Below are 21,950 nucleotides of genomic sequence, written 5' to 3'. Positions count from 1 at the left end.
TTAATTTAATTTTTTGTACACTTGAGAAAAGAACACAAAGTATAAAAATGAAATTTTATTTCATCTTCTCTCCTATTCCTGGTTCATAACAACTACATACTTTATAGCCACTGCTGGGCGTCAGGTTTCTCCATGACGGTTTTTTCTTGCCATTTCACGGGTATCCCTACGGCAGTGATAGTAAACTTGTACTGCATGACTACTGTCATACAATATCTTCATTGAAGTACTTTGGAACTTTCTGAATCAACAGGACATTGCCTTATGTCCAGGTTTCCTTTCCCGCTTGTCACACACGTATGACGTCACAGACCATGCACAGTAGCATTACCGTTGCATGTTTTTTGTCTTTTCAGTTCACTCTGTGCAGTCTTCCATTATATTCGAATGACGTAAGAATCACTAGAAAGAAAAGTAAAAAGATTGGTAAAACAAATCGGATATATTCTGTTGTCACAAAGCTTGCTACTTAATGCATGTTCCGTGAAACTTTCAAATGTTACACGTGCAAATGTTCCCTGCCATGTATCTCGCAATTTTTCAGCGCCGTATGAAACAAGTTGACATTAAGTTGCAGTAAACCTTGTTTAGTGTAACACCCCTTCGAAACACTTCGAAACATTTCATGGGCCCAGTTGATCGGGCTGGCCTGGTTACCAAGATCCCTCATCTCAGCTTTGTCGTGATCTTTGCGAACACTGAGCTTGATTTCACTCCGTGCATCGCTTGCTGCCGGCGCCAAGACAAGCTCATTTCATTGTGAGACATGTTTATTTCACAGCGTGTTACACGAGACCATTTCTCGTGCAACTAGAGTCGCTACAAAATTGTGAGGCAAGTTGCGCAAAAACTTGTCTAGTGTAACAGCGTCTACTCTCGCTCCATTAGGTCACTGCCTTTATCGGGAAACTGGTCAGTTGCACAAGGTCTGTTTTTTTTTCTACGAATCAACTTTGGCAGGTTCTTTAGAGTTTTAAAGGTTGCCCGGTAATAAATTACATATCTTACCTATGAGTGATATAACGGACCCAGCGGAAAGGGCCGTGAGCTTTCTCGCGATCCTGTACACGCACATATCGGATTTGTAGACCGGAGCAGATATGCATCGGTATTTCGAACTCCAAACTGGAATAAAAAAAATAAATATTTTAGCGAACGGGAGACAAATGCGGGTTGAAGACGGGACAGTTTATCAAACTCCTTTCAAACGAACAGAATAAGAAACAATCAGCTTTGAATTTGGTGATACATAAAGACAATATTCCCTAGTTGATGATTTTCTTTATTCTCATTACATATTTGCTTAACAATGTATGCATATTGTAAGGAGAAATTACACGTTCATAACTGTCTCATGCTTCGACCTACCTCACGGGACCGATTTCTTTTCTTGCAGATTTTCGTTTTTCACTCATGTGAACCTGACAGTACGAAAAAAACGTACTGTAGAAAATATAATCTGAATTTAAGGTGAAGTATAAAAGTAATCTTTCATGCGTTTAAAAGGATCGAGAGATGGGTGTATGCAACTATTACAAAACGAGAAACAACATACCTTATTGCGCAAATTTTCACAAAAATTTAATTTCGCCATTTTGGAAAGAGTGTTATTTTGCGACACTTAATTTATGCCCATTTGGAGAACTTGTTTAACATCTTTATTAAATAAACCACTTTCTTTTTCACGACTTCAAATTTTTGCGATTTGCAAAATATTCGCGAAAAACTTGAACACTCAATTCGCGAAAATTTCGTGTAATAAGGTAGTTCGGTGATAAAATTGTAGATTGCTTAGAATTCTTGAGCAAATCCTGCGCTTGTGGCCAGTTACATGTTCTCCACCAGTTACTCATGAGTTCTACTGGTAGAAAGTGTTCTGTGACAGATGTATTTTGCTAAGCACTTAGTTCTGTCCGCGTAACAGTATTAACCTTAACAGAAGTTGAGATCTCACAGCCTCCTTGTAGCTTCTTTATGTTCCAGTACCAGGCTTTCTCGGATGACTTGAACTCTCCTGTCTGTGTCCCGGATGTTATGTTATGTGAAACACTGGTGACGAGAAAAGAGGATAGATCGACATCACAATTCTTTTTATTGTTTTCGTACATTTTCTATAATTCTAATTGGGAGAATTTGTTCCTAATCAAGGTGTTTGAAGGAGAAACTTAAAATTATAGTGACAAATATGGGTTGGGCAGATTAGGCCACTTTCGAGTGACCTTTTGCCTGTTTCAAAACGAGACTAGTAACTACACGTACGTGCAAAACCATTCAAATGAGAATGAGTTTGATTTGCAAGATAATGGACCTGTAGGTGAAACCCATTTTCATGAATAGTTTCGCATATAGACTCCGAAAACAGAGGCAAAGGGTAACTCAGAAATAGCCTTTTAGATTTTAGAATTTTGCTACCGTCCTATCAAATTACATACATGATGTATAAATAACCATACCTGTCTGTTGACTTGGGAACTGGAAGCTTGGCCACAATGTTATTAGCACAGCTAAAGAGAAAACAGAAAATTATAGTAATAAGTAAATAAGAGCCTTGTTGTGAAAAGGCTGCCTAACATCGTGCCTGTTTTTGTAGCATAAGGCAGCTGAAAGTGTTACTACTCCCCCTGGATGGGATGCTAGTCCACTCTGCAGGGTTACCTCCTTCCCCCCCCCCCCTTAGCAATTTATCAGGCTACCCGTGTAGAGAGAGGCACTGTGAGAGTAAAGTGTCTTGCCCAAAACTCAACACAGTGACAATGGCCTGGCTCCAAGCTGAGTTTTACGTCACCGCGACTCTAGGACATAACGTTATGAAAGATCTCACTAAGTCGGTTGCTTGTTTAGGACTGAAGTGAAGCATTTATCTCCCCAACTCCCTCCAATCCCAGGATCTCTCACACTCCAGGGGAAAAGGGGAAGCGAGATCCTGGGAAGGATAGACTATGAGCAGTCCCTATTTTTTTCGCAGAGTCCGTCGAGCTTGAAGCGAAAATTTTGATGCGAAAAAATAGGGACTGCTCATAGTCTAGGGAAGGAGGTTGGGCGTCTTCAATCCTTTGTTACACATACATGTACTGTAGGATGATTTGTTTACATTTTGCACTATTTCAGCAGGGGTTGAAAAATAAGTTCGTTTGTAAGCAGAAATTTCTCTAATCAGAGTTCAGGCACGTTATATAGAAAAATAAAATTTCAATAACTATTTATGTCTTGCAGAAAGCTCTGTTCGTCACATTACCTCGATGAAGGAACATTACATCTTAACTTGAGCACTACTTCAAGACTCCTAATAAATTAGAAAAAAATATGTTATTAATAGTAACTTACAGAAGACCCCACTCTCGAACTTGCAAGGGAAGTGAAAAATGTTATAGTCCGGCGGCATAGCTGAAGAATTGTGTCATTTTTGTTACTAATCTCATATTTTGCAGATCAATAGAGATATGCATGGTGATTAACTTCTGCTATAGAACCACTCGCAGTTTTCACCGTATTGCCTGTAAATGGTGTTCAAGTTTTTCCTCGCTGAGACCCCCCGCGAAGACGTTCGTCATCTTTTAGTAACTCAGGAATGACTCAATCATTTGTGCAAAAAAGTGAAAATTTGGTATTAATTTAAACATTTACTTCTAAAAAAAATAAATTTTGATGTAATAATGAGCCATTCATACAAACAAATACAAAAACTAGTAGATGATTATGCGTGCAAAAATTGTATGCAAATTTGTTACTTGCCGGTTAATTGTCTTCATTTGCCCGTGTTTTGGCAATATTATTTTCGCAGTGGCATTTTAGCACAGGCAAAAGGGAAAATTGTTAGCGGATTTTCAGTGACCAGCTGGTATTACTGGGCCGTTGTTTAAACTTTTTAGGTCAGCTATGTCTTCCAGTAAAAAAAAAATATGAAGAAATCATCAGACCAAAATGCTGAAGCAAATGCGTATTTTGCCAAGAACATACAAGCGAGAATAGTGAATTTCCAGCAAACTCGAAACGGAGCAACCGTGGTGCTGGATATTTCACCCTTGAAAAGGATTTGCAGAGTTTTATGAGACTAAAGAACTTTACATAGACTTACCAGAGCCAGATGCAGGAGAGAGAATTGCTGAGACGCGTTTGAGGCAGAATGCGTCATGGGCTAGTCATACCACGCACTATATTGCGAGAACTTAATTTCGCGAAAATGGAAATAAAAGGGAATATTTCGATTCGCCGGACTTACTATTCGCACTTTGGCCAAAAGATACGTTAAAAACATAAAAATAAAATAAAAATCTTTAAAAATAAATTTTTCGCGGGTCGCGGGATCTTTAATTTCGCGATTTGCGAAAATCGCGAAAATTAAGTCCTGCAAAACAAGTATCAATAAGGTAGTATCAATGAGGAAGTAAAATACTACCAAATTGAAAACGCTTCAGTAGGAAAAAAAAACAAATTGAAGGAAATGCATCGCATAACCAGGTGATATTGAGATGTGGTATTGCTAGTACGACTGTAGGACAGAAAATGCTGTTTCTTTTAGGGGGGACAAGCCACTTAGGGGAAACGAATATTTCGTGCAAGCACCATAGAGCCACTTAGGGGAAACGAATATTTCGTGCAAGCACCATAGAGCTAGTACCCCCAAGTGTTAAAAGTGTATAAGCTTTCTACTGCCTTTTTTAGATTGCACTCATTCCGAGGCGATGATAACTCACACTATAACTGCTATTGGCAAAGCCGTAGAGTACGTAAGTCCGGGACATACTGTGGTTATTGCTTGCGATCAGCCGCTCTTTGCTTTAGCAAAAACAGTCGAGTGGGCTCAGAAGAATCGTACATAGGAAGATAAGCTGGAAGTCATGCTTGGTGGTCTTCACATCGAGCAGGCGGCATTAAAGGCTTTCGGAACCTGGCTCGCTGGCAGTGGATGGGTTGAAGTTCTGTCACAAGCTAAGATCACTACAGCAGGAAAAAGGCGGAATCGCTTCTCAACTGTGCACATATTACGCGCACTAGGTACTCTCTTAAGGAAACTGCAGCAAGCTTTTTTTATTCTTCAGAAACAGGAATGCAGGAAGTATGTGAAATCTGTTTAGAAGGTCCAGAAGGGAGAAGAAGCTGATGCGATTTACACGTGGAGAAGTAAGAAAGAAACCGCGAACCCTATACAAATTGAACTTATCAAAGAGGACGGCGGGGGCCTGACAGAGAATCCAAGTGTGTTGCTAAAGTGGATGGTATCTGGACCTGAACTAGCGAGGTTGGTCCTCAGACAGTTTGAACATAGTGATGAAGACAAGCACCCACATGCTGCCCCATCACGAGTACTTTTAGCCTGCGTTGCAGACGAAACTAAACCTCGGTATACTATACCGAGGTTTTGTGACACGTCCGGCTGCGACGCAGGCTAGAGTACTTTCAATGCAAGTTAAACAAGGTTCAAGGATCATTTCAGACCCCTGGTGTCAAAAATATAATAGAGGGGCCGGGTAATCTTTTGAGAAGGCCAGTCAATTTGATCTAGGAAAGAAACAGCCGAAATTAAAGTCCCCTCCCGAGCAGATTGTCCATTGTTTACCAAACTAAAGGCAATAGTTGTTGCTAGAATTGCGGAGGCAACCTCGATAATCAACATCTTTATCTGATAGAGGAACCAAGGTATCGCACCCAGAAGAATGGGACTGGACGTTCAGCGAGGAAACATGGCGACGGATACGGTGCACACTGCCTGAAGCTGTAATGTTCTGTCACGAGTTCATCCTATGTGGCTGCAAGACCAACTGTAGCAACAATAGATGCGAGTGCTGTAAAAGGCTAATTTACCTTGGACTTCACTGTGTGTCTGTGCGTGTCATAAAAATGTTTAAGAGAATAGTTTCCAGACATCATTTTGATCTAGAAAGACACAATATCTATCGCTTTGTGTATGTCACTAGAGCCGCTAGCGGTGAAAAGCTATATCAACTCAGCAGTTATCTAGGTTGCCATATTAAGACATGACAAATTTCAACATTGTACCTCTAAAGAGAAGTATTAAACACAAAAAACAACACAGCAACAAAACACAACACTTCATTTGCACCCTAAATTAAATTAAAATTTTAATACAAGATGAATAAAATTTAGATAGGACTAAGACAACAAAATACAGCAACACAGAGACACAGACAAAAAATAAGAAGTTTGCTTATATTATAATTTAGTAAAAATAAGCTGGAAAATAGAGTATAATTATGGACAGATTAACTAGCAGAAGAAAGGAATTAAAGTGTGAATGATGAGTGATTTGGTTTTCAATTTCCTGATCTGAACTTGCAAACAATGCATAAATTGCATAAATTAAGATGCGGTTGCTATGGCGATGGCAATTTATTCCGTTGTACATCTCGGCAGGGCAGCTCCGGGCCATTCCTATACACCCACATATCCATATCTCCTGTTAAACATGAAGAAAATCGCTTTCCACATGTAGCTCATTTAAATGCAGTTTCCATGGAAACAGGGTCTCTGTCGAGGTGGTTCTATAGCTTAAAATGTTTATCTCGATAGTCTCTATCTGTGTGCCAAATTTCAGGCTGGTAACAAAAAGTGCACAATTCAGCCGAAATTTTGAGCTATGCCGCCGGACTATTAAAATGTCAGGGTTTCAAAATGACAGGGTTGGCGTATTTTCCTAAAAAAAAAATGTAGTACAGTATAACAATGGCTAAGTTTTATTTCCTGCATTTTAGAACCTAAATTAAATTATAAACAGGTAAATACTTTGAAGAATATTATTATTAGTATTAGTCGCCTTGTTCAAATACAACTGTAAAAAATAGTGACGTTTTGGTTATCTCTAGTGAGTTCGGTTGTACTAACTACGATGTACATGTACTTCAGTTAGAGATGGAGGGTTAAATTCAGCTACAATATTTTTGAGATAACCGAGTTTGAGATACACGTAGCAGGGTTATTTTTGCAGTAAACTGTCTTTGTCTGTCTGTCTGACTGTAAGAAAAAGAGAGTTACCATAAGACTCATACAGCATGCTCAAACTTATCAGATTGAAGGAGTTTATATTCTAAGCCAATAATGTTCAGAATAAGCCTCACATGACTTTTCCCGTCCTTTTCGTGACTGTATATTTTTGGATGATTTGTGATTGGCTCCTTATGCTAGATGCAGCTTAAGTGATTGGCCATGAAAAATTATCTGTGGTTTACTTCTGTTTCAGTTGACAGTCTGAAATATTATGGACTGAGATTTTTTGTTGCTTTAGGAGTTTATATAAGCAATTTATAGGAGAATACTCACTTTGAGTCTTCACTTTCATCAACAAATGCAATCAAAGTGAAGGGCAGACTTGATTGCAGGGCTTCTGAAAGTCGGTATTTCATAACAATAAACTGTATGAAATTAAAAAAAAAACATTACAGAGTTAGGCCTGGTTCACTGGCGACATAACGACATAACGTGAGGTGTTTTTTTTTTTGCATTTGCGTGACCTTGCCGTTATGTCGCTAGTGTGAACCAGGCCTTAGGAAGCAACACTTTGAGATATCAAGAATACAATAACACAGTGCAAAGAAAATTAGGTTTGAACCTCTCCTTCCGGTGGATTAACAACAAGTGTCCGTGTTGTTTCAAAGTTGGATAAGTCAACAGACTCGTGGAATGTACAGTTGTCAAGCCTCACAGCCACACTGTCAACTGCAGAAACAAAAAATATATGCTCTGTAAGAATCAATAGATTTTAAGCTACAGGCATTTACACAGCTATTTCAATTAACATTGTCGGACAAAAGCGTTACAAGCCTATGTGACAAGACCGAATGGTGGTCTGGGTATTCATTGGAAATTTGCACCAGTAACAGTGTAGAGGCAATCTACAAGGTTGTATTTTTGCACATGAAGTATTTGTTTTTCCTCTCAGACCTTATGCTTTAGCGTTTTTTTCACTGTTGCATGTCTTTCAGTTTGAAAACTTTGTTCTAAAATTCAGTGTGACCTAAAGTACCTTGTTAACATCCCTCTACTTCTACCCATACTACCTTTCAGTCTTGTCGTAGCCTTGAAGCTTTGATCTGACAATGTTAATTGAAATAGCTGTATATCAAGCAACAACTGATCTCTTATAAAATTATTACTTCCACCTCATTAGTATGGAATCTTTTGGTAAAACCTAGACTTCTCTTGAATGGGGGATGAATTAAGCATGCAAAGAGTGTACTCTCATGTTAGGATTTCAACAAAAATGGCAGTTAATTATCAAGAAACAACAGTCTACTTTTAGCCTTTGCACAGCCCTCTCCTTCTCTATGAGGTAAACCTCATTGCGCCTTTCAACTTTGGACAGAATTTCAAGAAAAACTGCTATGTCTATGACTATGCTTCCACTAGCAAAATATCTACAGTGACTTTTTCTTGTAGGATATTTATCAGATTTCAAATGATACTCACAGCTGATGAGTTACATTTTGATCAAGAAAAACATAATTGAATTACACACCTTATCATTGTTTTTTCTCTTGACATTAGCACTAGTAAACATACCTCGTGAGATAATATCTGACTTTCCAACGAAGAAATCCTCATTGAGTGCAATCTTTACTTCAGGATGACCAGCAACAAAGTTTTTCATTTGGATGCAGCCATCAATTTCACTCCTTAAAATGTTTCCCTTAAATAAAAGTTCGATTGACAGTCAAATAGATAAAACAAGAACCCGACAGGAAGCTTTAAGACTTATAGTAACTGGTGTCATTAAACAAACAGTCATAAAAAAAATTATCATGATATATTTTATAGTGATGGAATAATCACAATTTTCTGTTACTACTGTACACTGTACATGTACAATGTAAATTTGGTCAAACTGTAACCGTGTTGAAATTAGCTATACAGAGAAATACCTATACAGCTACCCTAGTAAATCTGTGGTGAAATAATGGTGATGACAAGAGACCTTATTTGGGTACAAATCAAGTCAAGTTAGTGAAGTAAGGTATTACACAATTACACATATTGAGCATATTATTATCAGCGAATAAATGTCCCAAATAATTTGGACATTTTAGTATACTACATTATTTCAGTTGAATTACTTACATTTGAACCAATTAGCACTGTAAGTCTCTCTAGTAAATCCAGAAATACTTCACGCTTGTTTTCCCTCTACAAGTAGGAGGGATAAGATCAATGTCCTTACTTAAACAACCACAAAAACCTTCATTATGCAATGCATGACCATTCATGAAAACTTAGCTTGCTTTTCCAATATTTTGCAATGTAAAATTTGAAGGTTAGGAAAAGAAGTGGAATTTGATGTATGGGATGTAAGGCAATAAAGAATCTGTGTAATTTCAAAAAAAAGTTTTTTTATATAAAAGTTTGAACTTAAGCACTTTTAGAAATGACATCTTGGCATAATTTGAATTTGTTTTTATGAATTTTACATGGGCACTTCTGGGACAAGATGATCTTGCAAGTGACCCTACAATCTTTGCATAATACTAACCTTTCCCATCTTTGGAAGCACCACAGGTTTATTTGCAGCAGCACTTGGTAAGGACATCTTATCTGTGCCATACTATCAAATATGGAAGAAAAATGAAATTCTTTTATGTCTGTACATTCCCTCCATGGCTATCCCAAACCCAGATTAAAAGAAGGAGGAATGGACATGAGTCTCGGGGTGAGAATCACTTAACAATTATTGGATTCGGTTTTCGCATGATAGCGATAATTATCAAGGCCAAAGTTTCTATTATCTGCCGAAGCCCAAGGCTGAGGCGGATAACAGAAACTGAGGCCTTGATAATTATCGCTGTCATGCGAAAACCGAATCCAATAATTGTTTTATTATGCACATTACAACAGTCAACTTGTAAGTAAACAACTTTATTGTTTATATACTTTTATAAGCTTACAACCTTTCGTCACTTCTGCATGCATAAAACTATTGTCTGTAGGTATGACGTCACTTCTACATATGTAAAATCTAATGTCTGTAGGTATGACGTAAGAGAAACAGCAAGCAAGAATTAGCTGCGTGCTTATAGCCAATCAAAATCAAGCTGGTGACACCAATGTATAATAAATTGTGTTAATGGTACGTAAGATCAAGCAATGGACACCATGCCACAAGGCAAAGATCCAAAGATTGGCCTTATTATTAAGCCAGGAAGTTTACATAGTTGCCTGTGAGAAACAACCTGTTAGACTGTAAAACTGTGAGTAGAGTACTGGAACATTAAATGGTCAGTTGAACGGGAGATGAAGAAGCAAGGATCGATTTGGACCCAGAAAACTAACGTAAATTATAAGAAGCATTTCTTTGGTAGAGATGTTATATGTGTACATGTATGAAGAAGATTAATAATAAGCAACAATATTTAAGAAACACATGGAAAGCTGCTGTGAAAATAAGTCTTTTTGACTCGTTTACTTAGAAACAAGAAGGGATTGTTTGGATTTGATGAGAACTTTTTCACTATCCAATCAGAAGAACGCTGCCTTGTAACTGTCAACACGTTTTAGTAGAAGCAAAAAAACCTGGTAAAAACTTGTTCTTCAAATATCGAAAATATAGTCGTCAGGGAGACAAACAGTTATTGAGATTTATTTCAATTAGAAATAATCTGAACACTACAACACTTTCTGTGTTATTGTTCAAAGTGAGAGCCCTTTCTGTGTAAATATTCTAGCTTAGTTTATAACGTATTGTTGATTTTGTAAATTTTCCACCAATAAGAGCAGTTAGAAGAGGAGACGACTGGAGTCTTCAGATATCTCATATTTGCTGGCATGGAAGAATTACCATTCAGTAGCAAAATGAATGTATGCAAAATAATTCAAATGCTGTTTTGCTTTTCTTCCATAACACTTATTCGATCTTGTCCAAGGATCTCAAAAATTTCACAAACCCATCTCTCCTTAAACTTTGCTCCCATACTTATAACTTATATTATTATGCTTAATCGTTCCGCGTGCGATCAGGAAACGAAACCCTTGGCTATTTCTTCACTTTGAAATAGCTGCTTGTTGATACTCTAGTTGCTTCTTAAGATACAATGAACATGTATGTACCACTACTCTTCCAGTACATTGCCATATTGGTTCCTCAGCTCTCGTCACCACCTCAGGCTGGTTACAGACATATGCTTTGAGGTTTTCTGTTGATGTGACCTGGACATAACCAAAATCCTGCAAAGAAAACAACCAAAGAAGATTATTTAGCAATGACTTTAATGAAACCCATTTACTTTGGAATGTAAAAATGACTTTAATGAAACCCACTTTTATTTTTAATAATTTATCTCTTTGTAAATTTTTACGCAATTCAGTTTTTAGACTGTCATGTAAGAATATCAATAACCTACCTACCTACCTACCTACCTACCTACCTACCTACCTACCTACCTACCTACCTATCTATCTATCTCAGGGCGTAAAATTAACTTTTTTCCCCAGTAGCCACTTGGCTCCTAAATATACCAAAATGGTAGCCAATTCCAAAAATTTGGTCGCCATTTTTTTAAATAAAGAAATAAAACACTTCTCATTGTCTCATTTTACTAGATAGACCCTTTAAAATAAATTGTTTTCAACACATTTGCATTTATTTCAATCTCGAAATATGGCTTTTTGTGCACAAGAACTGGAAAGACTTTTTGGTGACATTACATGAAGTACAAGAGGACACCGCTGACCAAATCAAAATAGGCGCACGTGCTACGTACGCATTAAGGATGGGCCGATACAGGTTTTTCAAAACGATACGATACCGATACGATATTTGCCTTTTTTCTCGATATCGATCTCGATATCGATATTATGACGTCATCTCCGTCCTGACGTCATTGGTATGTCACGTGATTCGTCTAAGAATTCAAAGACAGTCCTGGCATTATAGATGTTAGCCACGAATGTTGTTTTTTGATCTTTTTGTTTCACTGTTGCATCAGCCATGTGTGGACCCTGGTGTGGACATCAAGTCAAGGCAAGAAAAATTCAATTTTGACAAGAACAACAATATTTGTTTGTGCAAAATTGCATTTTTAAACCTCAGGTGCTGACCAGGAGACCGCTGGCTCAGGATACGTGTACAGTATCGAAAACGTATCGAAAGCGCAATATTTTTCGAAAGTATCGATACTTTTCAAAATTGTCAAAATATCGATGTATCGAATATTTGGTATCGAGTATCGGCCCATCCTTAGTACGCATCGAAGACTACACGATGTTTGACAGTCATTTGGCGATGTTTTTGACTTCATCTATGGATGTAAACATTTCAAGTTGAACCATTTTGCCTTGTAAACTTCAATACAATACAAAGAGCAAAGATAGAAAGCAAATTTATTGTGTGGCTGTTTGTGTGGCTAAGTCGAAACTGAAAAATGAAGTTGCCCGCCCAAAATATCAACGCTCGATTGCAAACCATATCAGAGGGTTTTTTACAGTTTTGGACAGGTAAATAACCTTCAAAACTAATATATTTAGCTGAGATGAAAGATCTTTAGATGAAGCAAGAAGTTATTGTGTACTTTTGCTCACCCTGTGCGATTTATTTACGCGTTGTGCAGTTTTTGATGAATAAACAATCCAATGCGATTTGAGGTCGATTATGCAATTATGCGAATTCTAGTCACCAATTTGGCGACCAACTTTCAGGATTTGGTCGCCAAAGTGAAAAATTTAGTCGCATTGGCGCCTGTATTAGGCGCAATTTGATGCCCTGTATCTATCTATCTATCTATCTATCTAATGACATAATTATTTCGAGTCCCATTAGATCAATATCTAAACTCTACTTACTGTTTTTCATATGTTTTTGTAATAAAACTTAGAAGAATTTGGATTTAAATCAAGACGACTAACATGCCTACTCAAAAACAGTTTCAGATTTTAAGGACAGTGTATGTATTACATGTAGCTATCAGTATACATTGTAGTCACCCAAATTAAAAACCTAGCTTAGACCTTGCGATAGTACTAGAGCAGGTAAAGATCAGCTGAGACCCTGATGAACATTATACAGTGTACCTTGGGTAGAGGACAACATGAATCTAACTACATTCATAAGGGAGTCATGAATATATTCATGTGTATAGCATCAATGTTGATGATCAGCACAATTAATGCAGCTTACCAATACTTCATCCAGCAACTCATAAATAAGTGGAAAGTTACATTTGATTGATTCCTCATCAAGGACGCCACAGTAATCCTTACATAGATCTGACACTCTGGGAAGAATTTTTGCATTAAAAAAGAATGAGAAAAATACTACTGACAGTATTTGACATTATGTTTTTTACTAATTCAACCTTAAAATGTTATAGGGGTACATTGCATTTGGGGGGGGGGGGGTTATTTTATTTAGAATTTTACAGTAATTCATTAATAAATATAATCATGATAATATGATTGAAACTGTGTACCTTGCTAGCACTTCAACTGCAAATGCTGGTGAAATATTGAACTTTGTGGTACAAACAAAGTAAAGTCCATTTCTTTTGATGAAGATAAAATTGATACCATCAACATTCTGTAGAGGCAAAGAAGGTGTTAGAAAGGAGTAGTTGGTTTTCTTAAGCTTACTCTTTTTATTGTGAGCAGCTCACATGTAAAACATTAAGTAAAAGTAAAAAAAGGTAGTTTTAAAACTTACAGCTGAGAAGCTGTCCAAATTATATAAAGCTTTACAAAATGTGAAACGCTAAAACTAGTCTGAAAGATGATCTATTTACTTTAAAAACAGAATAAGCAGATCTGTTCAAGCAATAAATTCACTAGAGAGGGGCGTAAGGGGGGTCCTAAAACCGCAAAACTGCACAGAAATAACCTACAAAACCGCAAACCGCATCAAATTTTACCAAAACACCGAAACCGCAATTTCAAATGACCAACAACGGTAGATAAGACTGGATCTGAGCCGAAGATCTGGCCTAGAATGTCATCAAGTCAACGTATCATTTGATAAAACAGTTAAACACATTAAGTATTAACTGGAAGAGGCTGCAATTACAAGCCACACGGCAAGTTTGCTTAATAACGAACCGTGATCGTGTAAGCTGATACGCTGTAAAACAAAACACTTGGCTCAAGCTTGTTTAACTGAAGCAAAACAACTGAATGTGAAAGGATCCAGTGGAAACGTAAGAGAATCATATTACCGCAGACGATTTTCTCACCGACTACCGCGACCTAAAATTTGTAATAACCGCACACCGCGTAGTCTTGTAAAACTGCAATACCGCAGGTTAAAATAAAAATTACCGCAAAACCGCATGAAAAATAACGCAAAACCACATCACCGCAAACTCTTACGCCCCCCTCTCACTAGTTTCAGGAAAGTTGTGACATTTTAGTGTGAATCAGACGTCATTTTGGTATAATTTTAGCCTGCAAAAACATACAGATTTATGACTGTTGTTTCACGCCTCCTAAATACAACAGCTGGGAATGTTAAAGACAGTGCCTCCTTAATACGAGGATCTTTTCTGTGGTTCATGAATTTGTGGTAAATGAAACCTTAGCAAGGGTTATTGGAATTCAAAAGAAAATTGGGGGTTATCAAGCATTTTTCAGAGATAATTAAGCTTTAATCTGGAATAATACAATACAATTTTAATGTCCATACGTGGGACAAGGTCTTCCTCAATGTCCGAGCCAGAGGCTCATGTATAAAACGTAGGACTTAAAATTAAAAATATAAAAACAAAAATGGAACAAAAATGCTGACTGACTCTGAGCAATTAGTGATCAGTTTTTAACTGTTAATTGGGCCACTTTACACTTATGGTTACTAATATGTTGCTCTTCAGGTGTTCCTGGCTAAATATATGTTCATTAACTGGATTTTGTCACGGGACATGTGCACAGTAACAAAAGGAGGCACTGTCCTTAAGCTGGGTTTACACGGGCAATTTTTATGTGACAAATTAAAATACATTTGACAACAATTGTTTGTCAGCAGTTCAAAGTTTAAAGCGCCAGTAATGTCCCTAATGGACAGAAGAGATACACTCACAATTACCTTATTCTTACTTATTTTCGCGAGTACTAATTTTCGCGATTTTCGCGATGTCAAAATAATTGCGAAATTTAGTACGCGCAAAGAAAACATTGCGCGAAATTTAAACATGCGAAAATTAATACCATATTGTATATCATAAGAACAAAAATTTTAACTGTTTGGAACTGCAACTATCTACCTTTGAAAATATCTTTTCGTCTTGTTTTTGACTAGCACCTTTCCTCTGATTACTGTTTCGCTCTTGTAAATTGGCAAAAACCTCTTTAGTACAGTCACCAAAGTTTCCGTTTGCAGGCTTCTTGTAGTTACATTGAGCCAGAAATTTGTACGTTTACAGTAGTTACTTAGTCCGATCATTGACGACTGTCCAATTAAACACTGACAAAATCGCGAAATTTAATACAACAACACACTTTATTTGCATTCCCAATTACAAATGGTATTGCAAAAGTATAGGAAAATAATGATAATAATAATAATACGAATTACATCTAAAGATATGTAAGGGCAAGTAATAGGATCAACTAATTGACAATTGTTGCGATTGTCGATTCATTTCTTAGTGCAAAAGCTTCATGAATGAAGTAACCTAATTTTTTACAGAGAAAGGCATCTATATTATTAAAGAGAAATATAATTTTTTGATTGGCATCTAAAGAACTAAAATCAGAATAATTACTAACAATGTAGTCTATTAGAGATTTTCTAATTGTATCATATCTACTACAATTAAGTACAAAATGTTCTTCGTTTTCAATTTCATTTGAGCTGCAGTTTTGACAGATTCTCAGATGCTCAGGAAGTTTAGGATAAGAATGTCTACCAGTTTCAATTCGTAGGTTATGGTTGCCTACTCTAAGTTTTGCTACTGCCCGTCGATGTTTAAGATTTGTAATTAGTTCTAGTGAGTTAGAGGGAGTAACATCTGTTTTGAAAGTAGAGTAAAATTTCAGTTTTTTGTTACATCTAATCAATTCATGTTGATGCATTTCTAAACCAGTTTTAAAGTTTTCGATTATTTTGGATTGACACTGTTTAGTTTTTAATCTATCTCCTTTTGTATCAATCATAGTTTGTAGATCAGTAGAGAAATCGGTACCATATTGTTTAAGTATATCATAGATGGAGAGCATAAAGCATTTTTTTCCAGAGTCTGCCAGTTGAGTTGAAATTTGAAGGCATTGTCTGGCAACGCTTGAAGTCGGAAGGTTTAGTAAGTGAAGCCAAAACTTGAGTGTATTAGATAAAATAGTTAGTTTGAGAGGGAGTCTTCCGGTTTCATTTCTTGCTGCGACATTCGATGCTCTTCTATTAAGGCAAAGATAAGATTTGTAAAATTGCGAGTGAAAGCGTTCGATAGGATCTTTCTCCCATTTGTTAAGATTGAGGCTATCATATGCCCCCCATATTTCTGAACCATATAAAAGAACGGGTAGAAAGACAGCATTAAATAAGAAATTACATTTGGGTATAGAGAGTTTGTTGAATTCAATATACCTTTTAAATGCAAATACTGAACGTCTAGATTTTTCGACTAAACTCTTTTTTGAGGAGGTGAAACTCCCATTCGAGCTAAATATTGTTCCCAGGTAGGTGTAATCTGGGGTATTAATAATTTGGTTTCCATTTAAAAAGAAAGAATATTTTTCCCGGGTGCTTTTACGGTTCTGCTTTTGAAAAATTAAAACTTTTGTTTTCCGAAGATTTATTTTCAACAGCCATTTTTGTACGTAATTTTGGAGTGTGTCGATTTGCTTTTGAAGACCTGAAGCACTTTGAGATATAAGGACTAGATCATCTGCATAAAATAGACAATTAAGTGGATCTCCATTTGGTAGGGTAATTGCGTCTGTATCACGAGAGTTATCTAGAGTAAAAGGAAAGTCGTTTAAATATAGATTGAATAGTAGAGGAGACAGAATACATCCTTGTCTTACACCCCTGTTGTAATTAAAGAATTGGGTCCTACGATTTCCGCACTTTATGGCGCATTTGGATCTAGAGTACATATCTGAAATCAGTTGATAAAAGTGTCCACCTAGTTTATAGGTAATCAGCTTTGAAAGTAAACCATCATGCCATATAGAGTCAAAAGCTTTTTGAAAATCAACAAAACAGCAAAATAATTTTCCCTTATTTGCATTAGTTACATATTTGTCAATAAGAGTTCGTAAAGAGAAAATGTGATCCGATGTCCGAAATCCCTCTATGAAACCAATTTGTGAGGGATGTAATAGATTTTTGTTTTTGGTGAGATTTTGTAGTCTATTATTTAAAAGGGCTGTAAATAGTTTTCCAAGGCAACTAGTCACGCAGATGCCCCTGTAATTAGTTGGATTTGACTTTTCCCCTGATTTAAAGATAGGTGTAATCAGTCCCATGGACCAACAATCAGGAAACATTCCTGCATCAAGAATAAGATTAAAGAGTCTTTTCAGTGAGGTCATCAATAGGTGACCGCCACTTTTTAACATTTCATTTCGTATTCGGTCTGTACCAGCCGCCTTCTTGTTCTTTAGTTTTTTAATGCCGTTTCTTATTTCACTCTCCGTAAAAGGATTGTCAAGTTCATTATAATGCAATAGAGACTGTTGATTACGTTTTAGTTCTTCTATAACAGTCTCCTGTGTTTTGGAAAAGGTTTCTTCACTTGGAGCAGAGTGTAGTTGTTGGAAGTGTGTTAACAGTTCGTCTACAGGGACATTTGAATCAGCTGTATTGGAAGCCGATTTTGACATGGTTTTTAAAGTGGACCAAAATTGTGTGGGGTCATTTGTTTTGACGAGTTCTTGTATTTGAGTATCTTGGTATCTTTGCCTTTTATGTTGTAACATGGATTTATATTGTCGTTTTACCGTTAAGTATTCTTGTCTCGTCTCTTCATCATGAGGATACGTCTGCTTTTTGTTCGAAATACGTCTCAAACGTTTTCGTAAATTTTTGCAATCTTTATCAAACCAGACTTGTGAATGTCGATGTCTAACGAACTTCTTTTTGTCCAGAACAGGTTGTAATGATTTCTTTGCAGCAGCATCTATTATCCTTGTAAATTTATCTACAGCCTTGTTAATGTCACCTATTTGAGTTAAATTTTCTTTTTCAAAAACAGAGATCATGTTTTGCACTTCAGTAGACTGTAGAGCTGAAATAAATTTTTCTTTAGAATCTGGATTCCATTTATATTGTCTCGGTAGGTTGAAGAGAGTTTCCGTTGGTTTTGTGTTCTCCTTAAGCGTGAGGGAGTCCTTAACTTTTATCCAGGAAACTAATTATAACTGGCAATGGTCCGAAAACGGGGAGGGGTGACGGACCACAAAATTCTGAAAGATGTTCATTGTCTCATGATCTGTTATGATGTAGTCAACTGTGCTTATTCCTTGGCTTCCGTGAAATGTTATTTTCCCAAGAGAGTCGCCCTTGCAACGGCCGTTTAGTATTCTTAAGTCTAATGATTTGCATATTTCGATTAGGGTTTTACCATGTTCATTTGTGTGGCCATCAAAACTATTCCTGTTTGGTACTTGTCTTGGTAAGGGAAAATTGTCGTGTGGTATAAAATCATTAAGTCCTTCGACTATAAAATCATTTTCTGTTCCAGTACGGGCATTAAAATCACCCATTAGTACAATCGAATAATCGTTCTTTAGGTTATTAATATCATTTTCGAGATTGGTGAAGATGTCTGGGTCGAAATAAGGTGAGTCTCTTGGTGGAATGTAGACCGAACATAATAGTATGTCTTTGTCTGTTTGAAATAGGTTAAAAGCTATTCGACACCAAATGTAATTAGGGGTTTGTTTCACAAGTTCGACATATGGTGTTAAAAAGTTTTTAACTGCAACTAAGATCCCCCCTGAGCATCTTCCAGGTCTTTTTGTGTTTCTTTTCATTGGAGGACTCATTGCTACAATTTTGAAATCAGGTACATCTATGTCGTCACATCCCCATATTTCAGATAAGCTGATAATGTGACACTCATTGATTTGGTTTAAGAAATCAGGATCATTCAATTTATATCCGAAAGCCGAGTTTTTTAAGCCACTGACGTTCCAGCAACTTAGCTTGCACAGATTTTTCACAGGGGCGGGACCCTGCGAAAAACACATTATAGAGAATCTAACTAGCAATAAATGGCAAGAACTATAGCGTAAAAATGGACGAAGTGCAAGAATAATCAAGGAAAGAAAACAAAAACGAGATTAATTAATAAATTAAATGAATTATAAATTATAGTTAAACGTTTTGTGTATCAAGCTTACTTAGGATTGACGAATCATCTCATAGAGTTTTATTAGCTGTGCTAGAGTGTCACTGTCCATATTTCCAGTTGGTGGCTTGACTACCTCCGCGTATGTTTTTGTGACTCTGGGTGGTAGGTGATTGAATGATGGACCATTTGATTCAGGAGTGAAAGGCTTGACATTTGGGGCCATCAGTAGCGGTGGAGGGTGACTGATTGGCGGCATCCGTGGTTTTGTGTTCAATTGGGGATTGGTACGCCTTGAGATCCGGTTGAAGACACAGTCCTTGAGGTTCGAGACCAGTAGTCCTATTTTGTGCTTTTTTAAGTGTTTTCTGTCGTGTAGCATTGTACTCGTAATGTTTTCGTTGTTAACAAAGTGGACATTTGGGTAGGATCGTAGGCGGCTTAATTGGCTGTTAAGTTGAGAACGAGTAGCGTCGAACTGGTCGTTGCGTACCAGAAGCGAAGAAATGATGATCTTGGTATGTGGGAATTTCTGTGCGGTCAGGTCGATCAAGGCCTGAAAGTTATCAAAACAGGCCTCCGGGGGGGATTTCTCAAGGTCATTAGTTCCAGTGTGAATTATAAGCGATGAAGGACTTCCAAGGTTTTGGTTAGTAACAGATTCGATCGCTGAAGAAATCGTCGGTGTAAAGATTTTTTTCATGTTTTTTCCCCGCGAGAATTTATCTTGTTGAATGAATTTTCCATTGGAGTCGATAAGAAGGACTATGTCATTGTTTTGAGAAGATTCGGTGTGTTCTGGAGGATGGTTAGTGTTGAGTTGTTCTGGAGTTGTGTTGAGTTGCGGGTTGAGTTTGGGGGCAGAATCTTCATGATCTAACAGATGGGATTCTTGAATAGGATTGTGGACAGAATTTTCGGCATCCACAGGATGGTTTTCTTGATCAATTGTTAGTAGCACATTGAAGGGATTATTAGGCAATGAATTCTTTTCTGATGTTTCCGGTTGCTCAGCGGGTGTAGCATCCCGTGTAGCGTTTACAAAAGTGGTGTTATTGGTTACAGCCTCTAAATTGTCCACTCGTTTGATAGTTCCTTTATTAAACTGTTTGATGTTTTGGATCTCGTTCTTGAGCTTGACGTTCTCGGTTAAAAGAGAGTCGTAGTTTGTTTCTAAATCTATAACACGCGCTGAGAGAAAGTCGATCTTCACTTTGAACGTGTTTTCGAGTTGTGCGATTTTATCCGCCAAGACATCCATTTTGCCATTATACAAATCGTTTGTCGTAGAAACAGTGTTTTTTACTTCCGTAAAGTCTGTTTCAAGATCTGCAACAACAGATTTTAATGCTGCAACAACAGATTTTAATACACTTTTTCTCAAATTTTTCTTGCAATCGCGAAAATTAATACTCGCGAAAATATTTGGCTCTCGAACTTTCGTGAAATTAAGTACGCGCGAAAATTAGTAATAATGGTTTCGTAATAATAAGGTACCCAAACAGTGCCCAGTGGGAGATTGGGGACAACATATGCTGACACAACATTTGCCACATTTTATGTGAAGAGGCATCTATATGAGCAATTTTTCAAATGTGACAAGTTTTATTTTCCACATAAAAGCTAACACGCCAGCTTCTCAGCATTTTGTCTTGCAGCAAAATTTGTCTTGCATAATTTCATTTTTTTTTCACTTAATAATAATAATAATAATAATAATAACAGTTCTTAGCACGCACTTTACATACATCTCAGTGTGTTTACATTTGAAATTTAAAAGTAAAAATATAAAAACCCGATTTAAATTACAATCAGATAAAAATACGCTAAGGATAACCTAATTTAATTACAATTGATAAAAAATAAGAATAAAAATGACAATAAAAAACATGGCGAACTTGTTAAAAATATATCGACCTAAATAAATATGTCTTTAAAAGTGTTTTAAAAGTGGAGACTGAAGGGGCATTCTTTACTGTTGTTGGTAGTGTGTTCCAAAGTCTCGGCGCAGCAATGGAAAAGGCCCGATCTCCGTATGTAGAGGTGGCCGATCTTGGAAATTTAATACTTACAAATTACAAATAATATATACAAATATATGTATATATGTAATATATATATATATATGTAATATTTGTATATATGTAATATATACAAATATATATTACACTTACAAATATAGGAGGAAGACTCTCTTTGTCAGATTTAATTTTTCGGTAGAAGATATCTGGAGTCGCCTTCACACCATCACCTCTATCTTAAAAATGAATAATGGTAAAATAATACACAAGAGTAGCAGAACAGAACATTTATACATAGACAAGTTAAAAAACATGGAATGAAAACTGAAGTTTCAGAGCTGTGGAAAGCATTTGAAAAGTAGCAACTGAGCCAAAGGAGACGATTGATTGAGCTCAAATAGCTGATTCTAAAACTCTGGTGCTAGCTAAATTCTAAATCTAATTGTAGAGAAAAGGATACAATCCCGAAATATCAGTGTATCTCCTCTGGAAGATAAAATGAAGAAATGAGACAACATGGCTGACTACATTTCTAAAGTTAACCGCTGGTTAAGATAACAATCTGCCTGATGGCTCTCCATGATTTTAAATCGTGTATATTTCTGTCATTTCTTGAACATATTGCCAATACACTTGATATTTTGTTGTAAAACATGTATTCTAACCTCGTAAATAACTAAAATTCAACTACTGTTTTCTTTTGGTGGAAAAAATGAGC

The 21,950-nt window shown here is 36.7% G+C and overlaps 1 protein-coding gene across 1 annotated transcript; it reads right to left on the bottom strand.

Annotated features, from left to right (window-relative positions):
- Positions 1-40: 40 nt before the first annotated feature.
- On the bottom strand, positions 41-21,945 carry LOC144630372 (uncharacterized). The gene is made up of 16 exons (XM_078488738.1): positions 21,693-21,945; positions 21,386-21,468; positions 13,407-13,513; positions 13,115-13,211; positions 11,050-11,166; positions 9,479-9,550; positions 9,070-9,135; positions 8,515-8,641; positions 7,565-7,671; positions 7,276-7,367; positions 3,236-3,283; positions 2,454-2,504; positions 1,932-2,049; positions 1,369-1,421; positions 1,009-1,125; positions 41-402 (listed from the first exon to the last, which is right to left on the bottom strand). The coding sequence occupies exons 1-16, from the start codon at positions 21,748-21,750 to the stop codon at positions 378-380; spliced, it is 1,338 nt and encodes a 445-aa protein (XP_078344864.1). The 5' UTR covers positions 21,751-21,945; the 3' UTR covers positions 41-377.
- Between the last annotated feature and the right edge of the window lie 5 nt (positions 21,946-21,950).

The sequence above is a fragment of the Oculina patagonica genome, chromosome 11, assembly GCF_052425735.1.
Source record: "Oculina patagonica isolate OP01 chromosome 11, crgOcupat, whole genome shotgun sequence".
Classification (NCBI taxonomy): Eukaryota; Metazoa; Cnidaria; class Anthozoa; order Scleractinia; family Oculinidae; genus Oculina; species Oculina patagonica.
Note: the sequence above shows the minus strand (reverse complement) of the source record. Positions and strands in the feature narration are given on the sequence as shown.